The sequence below is a fragment of the Hemibagrus wyckioides genome, linkage group LG01, assembly GCF_019097595.1.
Source record: "Hemibagrus wyckioides isolate EC202008001 linkage group LG01, SWU_Hwy_1.0, whole genome shotgun sequence".
Classification (NCBI taxonomy): domain Eukaryota; kingdom Metazoa; phylum Chordata; class Actinopteri; order Siluriformes; family Bagridae; genus Hemibagrus; species Hemibagrus wyckioides.
The window spans coordinates 17,043,896-17,053,211 of record NC_080710.1 but is presented as its reverse complement, the minus strand read 5'-3'; the positions used below and the strand labels follow the sequence as shown (position 1 = coordinate 17,053,211).

General features: G+C 35.6%; 1 protein-coding gene across 1 annotated transcript; it reads left to right on the top strand.

Annotated features, from left to right (window-relative positions):
• The first annotated feature begins 1,093 nt into the window (after positions 1–1,093).
• LOC131351719 (cyclic nucleotide-gated cation channel beta-3) lies at positions 1,094–9,060 on the top strand. The gene is made up of 18 exons (XM_058387228.1): positions 1,094–1,321; positions 1,577–1,631; positions 1,922–2,000; positions 2,969–3,129; positions 3,319–3,630; positions 3,713–3,921; positions 4,081–4,131; positions 4,234–4,320; positions 4,406–4,470; positions 4,547–4,669; positions 5,408–5,549; positions 5,786–5,945; positions 6,917–7,014; positions 7,112–7,195; positions 7,281–7,399; positions 7,507–7,659; positions 8,504–8,654; positions 8,907–9,060. Exons 1-18 carry the CDS (start codon positions 1,136–1,138, stop codon positions 8,922–8,924), a joined length of 2,253 nt encoding a protein of 750 aa, XP_058243211.1. The 5' UTR covers positions 1,094–1,135; the 3' UTR covers positions 8,925–9,060.
• Positions 9,061–9,316: the final 256 nt, after the last annotated feature.

Sequence of the window (9,316 nt, the reverse complement as noted above, 5' to 3'; positions counted from 1 at the left end):
CAGCAGCACTCTTTGTGTCACAACACTCCAGGGGAACAAAGTAAGTCAGCCCACACCTTCTGTCTAAAGTGATTTTCTCCTTTTTATTTATGAAATCATGAACCATTCCAAATAAAGCTGAACATATCTACAAACAAAGGCAAGATCCTTCCATAAGTTGCAGATAAATGCAAAGAGTTGATATGACACATATAACACTTTTGAATGGAAATTTCGCTTCAATATGGATCTTCTAAAGTGAGATTTGGCCAGTTGGACTAATTTGAATCTAATCTAATCTGATAATGATGAAATAATTAAAGGTGCACCAGTTACTTGCTCTTTAGAGTGCCTTCCATTTAATCTTGTTATCTTATAATGCAATTACTCAAGTAGTTTTCATGCTTATTTAATCTATCTATCTATCTATCTATCTATCTATCTATCTATCTATCTATCTATCTATCTATCTATCTATCTATCTATCTATCTATCTATCTATCTATCTATCTAGAGATCAGACATGATTAAGATGTATTATAGTAATGTATTCTGAGTGTATGCTATAACCTTAGTTGCCTAATAAGCCATTTGAACTATAAAATGTAGAGTATTTTTGTTTTTTGTGTTCTCCTAAAACATTATCACTTTCAGAGTACAATGCTTGGCCGAGGCAGGCCTACTAAATGGCCCTGAACTAAGGAAAGTTAAACTATTATTTCCATCCATTTTCATTTGGCAGTACATATTTCCCCTCCAATAAATGTCATTGAATTTTACATTTGTGTATAAATTATTTAATATAGTTAGTTTCTCTTCATAGATTCAGGGGTAATTTGTGCCGACAAAACCCTTTTATGTTCTATTATTGTGTTGGGTGCCAACCATCTGGATGTTTATTAACTTGAATTCATTTATTTCAACATAACATATTGAACATAAACCACCTAGATTACTGAGCTCCATGCAATTTAACAAACTAGAAACACTTGCATATAGCCTTAGCTCACATTGTGGGAGTGGCAAGTATGAGTAGGGATTAGAGGTCTAAAAGCACTAATCAGGCCTGTCTGTAAGAAGGACTCTAGCTTTATACAGCAGCTACAGGATAAAAGTATAAAGGATCTCCAGACAGCAGAAGCAGTTGGTCAGCAACATGTTTCGCACACTTAAGAAGCTGATCAGGGGTCCTGTGCTAGCTCCTTCACCAGCCATAACACCTGATCCTTCTCCAACACCAGCCTCTACAGCAGCTCCTGCACCTACCCCAGCACCTGCACCTACCCCAGCACCTGCACCTACCCCAGCACCTGCACCAGCTCCATCAATTCAGCCAGTTAAGGTAGGATGCATCAGCTTTATAAAATCTCCAAGAATATTGTAGTTATGATGCGTCACACATTTCTTTGAAACTACAGATACCTTTTACAAAATTGTGGCCATTCTTCATCTGTCTTTGAGTGTTTGTCCTGCAAGATTACTGTATAATGACCCTAATGAATGTTATAATAACCTAAAAGCGATTTCATTTTATAATCCTCCAACCAAATCAGAAAGGCACACTTTTATAGTTATAAAAAATAAGTTGGTCTTACAGGATGAAAAGCCTGCAGTCAAAGAAAATGAAGCCAAGAAAGAAGAAGAAACCCCTGGTGAGTCAGCCACTATTAAACTCTGAATGCTACTCTATAAAACTCAACAGAGCATGTAAAGAATTTTCCCCATAGCCATCTTTTCGGTTAAAAAAGCTGAATGTGTGCCAGCGTATTTCTTTAGTTCTTCATATTCTTCTGTGGTAGTGCTGATAATGTGGTCAGAGTCGGCTGTATGCATTCCAGTTAAATGTTACTGTTCTGTCTGGGAGCTGCCTGTAGGAGCACTGGCAGTAATCACACAGCAGTGGAAAGCCCCTCTCATGTGTCTTATTTCTGTGTATAACCAGCTCCAGCACCAACACCTGCACCTGCTGCTGAGCCAAAACTAGAAGAGAAGCCTGTAAAAGATCAGCCACCAGCTGATGAGTAAGACTGGAAAATTTCAACAGTTATTTCTTTACGCATGCACCACACAGCCATATGCAATCATAGTCACCCCTTTTCAGTGAACTTAAAGTACTGTCTGTGTAGCGTTTCACCCCGTTCTCTCTGTATGTTTCCATTAGGTTTTCCAAGTTCCTCCAACTTTCCATAAACACGCCAGGTGGATAGGCCAAATTGGCCCTAGGTGTGAATGTGTGTGTATGTGTGTGTATGTTGCACTGCAATGGACAGGTGTCCCATCTGTGGTGTACTCCTGCCTCCTGCCTTATGTAACCAGAACTTATTCCAGATTCCAGAAGATGAATACATGAATATTTTTGTTAACTGATTTCAAGTGTTCCAGCAATCTTGCATTCAACAAACACAAACATTATCCACAGGATCTATATCTGCCTACCAGAAAGCAGAAGGATTACTCAAGTGAGGAGCAAAGAAGAGATTATGAGATTTGCAGCTTTAAGGGACTTAAGAAGCTGCCAGGGGAGCTATTTAAAATTTAAGCAACAAGACATGGGAGGGGAAAAAAAAAAACAAAGCCTGAATTAAAGTGATGGGAATACTGCAGTGGTTGTTACTGTAATGAAGAGTCCATCCCCACATTTATCCTTCAGTGTCACAGACAGTCTCATTTAGCTAGAGGAGGATAAGTGTTGTTTTGCACTGTCTCCTGTGGGCAGTATGTTTTGATTATAATGTGCAGGGTTTTTCTTTTGTTTATGACCAAAAATGATGTAGAAGAAATCCTGCACCATTCACACCTACCACACACACATGGCTACATTTTCACCCACAGAGAAAAACAAGGATAAACAGACTTATACATCTATACCTTCATATTTTATTTCAATATGCAAAACATGCCTTTTTAAACCAAGTGCTTGCAATTTATGTCCACATTTAAATGCCATAAGCAGAAATGGGTAACAGTGGTCCTTTTTTTTATTATTTAGGCAAGAAGCACAGCCCTGTCCACCATGTCCAGTTGTAATAAACACATACTCTGATGCACAACTTCTAAAAATAGTAAAGCAGATGCGCCAACGTACACAAATGTTCAAAGAAAAAGTCACAGATCCCTATGCATCCTCACCTGAGCACAGCCCTCCTGTCAGTGAGTACAAAAACATTTCCAATGAATAAATAACTGATTTAGCAAGATTGTAACATGCTTCAACTTCATGCATGTCTGCAAATCTGTTTATATTCATCTTTTTTTTAAAAAAAAAAAAAATCTTTTAAATGTTTTACCATTCATTTTATCTACTATCATTGTTTCTTGGGGGGGTTTGGTCAAAAATAGCACCTGTTTTGAGAAAAAAGAATTTCTTAAAAAAGCAAGAGGAAGAGAGAAAAAGAAAAGAAGAGGAGGAGAGGATTAAAAAGGAGGAGGAGGCAAAGAAAGCAGCAGCAAAAGCCGAGGAAAAGAAAGAGAAGAAGGAAGAAAAAAAAGATGATAAAGCAAAAGATGAGAAGAAAGAAGGGACTGAACCAGGCTCAAAGAAATTAGGTTCTATTTGTCCAAAAATCGAATGCACCTGCATAGACTTAATGCTGAAACCGATTGAAGACAGCATGGATAATGTTTTGGGCACATCCATAGATTCTTTCACAGGTTATAAACACAGCATCAATAAAGTACTTTAAATCCACTTTGAATACAAATGTTGCATATTGATCTATGTAACTCTCTCTAGATCGGCGCTACATCACTTGGCTTAGCCTGGTGACTATAGCTTTCAGCTACAACCTTTGGTTCATACCAGTCCGTATGACCTTCCCCTATCACACTCCCACCTCAATCCCTGTGTGGTTTACTGTAGATGTTCTAGCTGACCTCATCTACATCATCGACATGATCATTTTCCAGCCAAGGCTGCAGTTCTGCAAAACTGGAGATATCATAGTAAGCACAAAGTATATTATTACCATTATTTACAACGTGTGTGTTTGTATAGATTGTATTGACTTTGCATAATCTAGACATTAATAATGTATTATCCCTCAAATCACATTTCAATAACATTTCATATTTTTCTGTTTCATTTTTTTTTTTCTTTTTCAGTATGACCGAGCTGCTATTAAGAAGAATTACAGAGCCTCCCCAAAATTTCAGGTATCAAAATTGGACCTAAAATGTTTTTCATGCATAGATTTCAGTGTGAAATTCAACAGTATTTTAAATATTTGAACATATATATTTTCTCGGCTTGATCAGCATGATCTGTTATCAGTCATACCCCTGGAAATCTTGTATATTCCATTTGGATTCCAGTCTATTTTCAGGATTAATCGCATCATGAGGGTATGTGATACATACAGTCTTTCTGACTTGTGTTTTTTTTTTCTCATGTCAATGGAATAATCACTGATGCTAACTTTCTTTTAAGTTTGAGGCTTTTTTTGAGTTCAGTGATCGACTTGAGGGTATCATGACAAAGGCGTACATCTGGAGGTACGTAATCAAGACATTATCACATAACTTTGTGGCGTGTGAAACTTTTAACTCTAGTTTTTTTTCTTTTTAATAGAGTAATTCGCACCATTGGGTATCTACTGTTCGCACTTCATATCAACTCGTGCCTTTACTATGTGGCATCTGCTTACCAAGGCATTGGAACAACCAAATGGGTCTACAGTGGACAAGGCAATGCGTATGTCACTTTGTACTTATTTGTACTTTGTACTTATACACATATATACAAAAAAAACCTATAGTTCATGCAGGTCTTCTGTAAATAATATAAGTGGTTTTTTTCCAAAGATTTTTTTTGCAACTGATTTTTAAGAGATTTTTATTTTCTTGTCATTTTTGATGAAAAACAAAATCTTAAATATTAAAATTGTTGTTGTTTTTTTTGGGTTTTTTTTTTTTAAAGTGATTGAGATCATTTTAACCTAGACCTGGCTTTATGTTTTTTTTTAATCCAGGATTAAACTTGATCTCTATCTGATAATTTACCCTCAGTGTTAAAAGAAAAATTCTCATGCTAAATATCTCATGTTGCATAAACTATTTAATAGCATTAGCCTTTTTGGATTTTTATATTCTCATAGCTACCTGAGGTGTTTCTTCTACTCAGAGAAAACCCTGTTGATGATTGCAGAGCTTCCTTTTCCAGACACCTTATTTGGTCAAATCTTTCAGATGACCAGCTATATTTTCGGTGCATTTTTTTTGTCCATCGTTCTTGGCCAGGTAGACAATTTTTGCTTTTTGCATGACTACATTTTTTGCTTTTTGTTTGTTTGCTTCTGCTTTTTTTATTCATTTTTTTTCTTTAGTTTTGATTTTTCCACTAACTTTCTAAGAGCAATTTTTCTGCTAAATGTTAAATATTAAAATATTATTAAAATGTGGAACAACATTAAAAGGCATTTTCTTTCTGTAGGTACTTGCGCTGTTACTATTTTGCTGTGCGGACTCTGATCAACATTGGTGGATTACCTGAGCCTTACACTGTTTTTGAGATCACATTTCAGTTGGCAAACTTTTTTGTTGGTGTTTTTGTCTTCTCAAGTTTAATTGGACAGGTAAAAGATAGTTGGTTTAGAATACCCACAGGATTGTCCAGTCATCCAGTCATGTTCCTCACAGCTGACTGTTTTTCCTCAAGATTTATTCTGTGGACTTCACAGAATAAATCATTCATCAGTAGTCTTCCAACAAGCCTGTAGCTGATGATTTGGCATCCCAATAAGTCATCTGAATAAATGTTATTGAATATGTCAGAACCACAGAGTGTTTCTCTGATTGTGGTACATTACAGATGAGGGACGTCATTGGGGCTGCCACTGCTGGTCAGACATACTTCCGTGCCTCTATGGATGCATGTGTATCCTATATGGTGACAAATCGTATTCCAAAGCTGGTACAACACAGAGTCCGTACATGGTACAACTACACCTGGGACTCACAGGGTATGCTGGGTAAGAACTGTTTGTTTAACCCTACCTTTGCAAAGGTCCTGAATATGAATCTTCAATTGAAGGTGTGCATCCAACCTTCTACTTTTCTACCTATCATCTACCTACCCATTCATCTATTTATTTTTTCACCTACCAATCTGTCTGCCTATCAATCTATCCTTCCATATATCTATCCCTCTATATATCCATCTATCTATCTATCTATCTATCTATCTATCTATCTATCTATCTATCTATCTATCTATCTATCTATCTATCTATCTATCTATCTGTATGTCTGTCTGTCTGTCTGTCTGTCTGTCTGTCTGTCTATCATAACTGCTCTATCCTGGTTAGGGTCACTGTGGTTTAAATGACCCACTCGAAAATAGAAATAAACTAAACTCATTAAAAATATTGTGGAGGTGCATTGAGATTAAAATGGTCCTTCTCATTGCAACCTATCTTTCATTTACTACACTGATCATAATTAACAATTACATTTATTCAGACACTTTTAGCCAAAGTGAATTACCAATGACAATGAATCCAATACAAGCATACAGCTGAGACTTAGTTTAGTATATGTTTAGCATATGTCAGGGGTTCCTCAAACTTTCAGCAGCTACAGATCCTTTCCAGTGGAAAGAGATCAGTAGAATCAAATAAATATTATAAACATAAACCAACTGTTTAAATCTAGAACATTAGGTTAAATGTGTTGTTTGGAGCCATAAGAGATTTTATTTCTTACACAGCCATAAAACCCATACCAGTTATCTCAGTTTAACACTAGATGTACATTTTATATCCTTCACAGCACTTTTACCAGTTTATTATATTTGTACTTAAAATAAATTTGTTTTGGATTTTGAGTTGCTGAGCATAAAAAATACCTAGAAAGATCTATAATAACTAAAGACATTAAAGACCCCATTTTAACCATGAGGGCACAACGGTGCTATATGTGACTTTTTTGACTCTAACCTTAGATGAGTCAGAGTTGCTGGAACAAATGCCACTGGTAATGAGAACAGCCATCGCTGTAGACATCAACCTCACCACTTTCCAGAAGATCGACCTGTTTAAGGTGAGACTGGTTTATTCTTAGACTCAAGTTCAAAAGATCAGGACTGAAACAATAAAACAAGAAAGTAAGAGTGACTGATGCTTGTGTGCTTCTGCAGGGATGTGATAACCAGATGCTTGTGGACATGTTGCTAAGGCTAAAGTCTATAGTGTATCTGCCAGGAGATTATGTGTGTAAGAAGGTGAGTTAATCAATGCCATTTTATGCTCATATTTAAGAAAGAGTAACAGCATGTTAAGACTCATTTACCCATTTCTGTTACACAGGGTGACATTGGTAAAGAGATGTACATCATCAAAGCTGGAGAGGTGCAGGTTGTTGGTGGGCCTGACAACAAGACAGTTTTTGTGACACTGAAGGCAGGCTGTGTGTTCGGGGAGATCAGGTGAGGTTATAATAAAAACATTTTCCCTCTTACCCTACATGCAAGTCTATAATCCAGCAAAAGGCTCACTGCATGACTGTCACACTATACAACAAACACTCTTCTAGTCTTCTGCAGTCTTCAGCAAATGGAGGCAACAGGAGAACAGCTAACGTGGCAGCTCATGGATTCGCTAACCTCTTTGTGCTGGATAAGAAAGACCTCAATGACATCCTAATTCACTACCCAGAATCCCAGAAAATTCTGGCCAGGAAAGGAAGGTGAGATTTGTTCATTATGGTTTGGATTAGGATCATAGTAGGCAACTATATATATACTGTGTGTATGTATATATATATATATATATATATATATATATATATATATATATATATATATATATATATATATATATATATATATATATATGTATATATATATATATATATATATATATATATATATATATATATATATATTTATATATATATATATATATATATATATATATATATATATACTTCATTCAGAATAAACATACAATGTGTTATAAACAGATAGAAATACAGATATAGCACAGTATCAAAGAGATTCAAATAGTTGGTACAGAATTCAATTGTATTTTCTCAGCAGTTTGCTCCAATAGACTGACCTAAACATTGCCTTACTGAGCAATAAAATAAAACTCTATTTCTACCATATTTCTATACAAACTGACCCAAAAGTAACCAAAAATGATTTTATTTATAGTTCTTAGTATTTTCGTCGCACATGTTTATTTTTGTTCTAAAATGAATATTCTTCATTGATGGTCAAAGAAAATCTTCCTGGAAAATCATGTAGTCATTACAATGAAATGCCACCTGAATGATTTTGGCTAGCAGCATCACTGCATCTCAGTGTTGCAATACATTATGATAACATGTCCCACAATTTCTTATGACCTTTCTTGTGGATAACAAATGGCTACATCTAGTTCAAATCTGAATACAGATATATGTGGTGCAATAAAAAGATACAAACACAGACAGTGCCATTGTTTTACACTCCTAGTTTGGAGCATCTGGGCTGCAATATTCAGGAGCATTACTAAAAACTAATTTTATCTCTTTTAATGGCATGAAGGAAACTAATGAAGGCCAAGGGTCCAGCGACAGCTAAAGATGAAGGGGAGAAAAAGAAAGGCCTGGAGTTGTTTAGACCCAAACCTCCCACTCCTCAAATGCTACGGGCATTTGGAAGGTTCAACAAAAAAACATTTATGGAAAAACTCAAGGTAGGAAACTCAACACAGAATTTAAAAAAATGAAAGGCATGTTAAAAGCACAAACAGCAAGGGCTCTGAAACAGCTGTATGGTTTGAATGCAGCAAATTTTGTTTAACAAAATTAAAACAGTAGCTTTAATATCACAATGGCAAACATGCACAGAACAACAGTTTAACAGATTCCTTATTCACTTGATATATTTTCATGCATTACAAAATGGCCTAACTTTTTTTTTTCTTTTCCTTCCTTCTGTTTTCTAGATCTCAAATGCACAATAAGTGTGACAAAAGGACAATTTCACCACTTCACCTATATAAAGCATAGGATATTTTTACTTTTGTATATGGAATTCATTTACTGTATGAATAGATTGTACATTTTGTACCACAACATTATAAAACAGATATTTTTAAAGTTCAGCAAATTCTTTAAATTAAGTGTGTGTTCAAACTAATTTATAAAATAAAAATTACAAAAAATTACCAAGGTGTGGTTAATCTGTCAACTCTTCAGTTTGCCAGTAATGCTGAAGGTCCTGGGAAATGCTAAGCATTAGTGAAATCCTTTGTCTAATCCTTTTAGCTAAGCCAAGGAACAGTGAGATTTCATTAAATAAGTGGTCTCTCTGTATGTGTGCTCCGTGTACACTTGTGCTCTAACAGGATAAAGA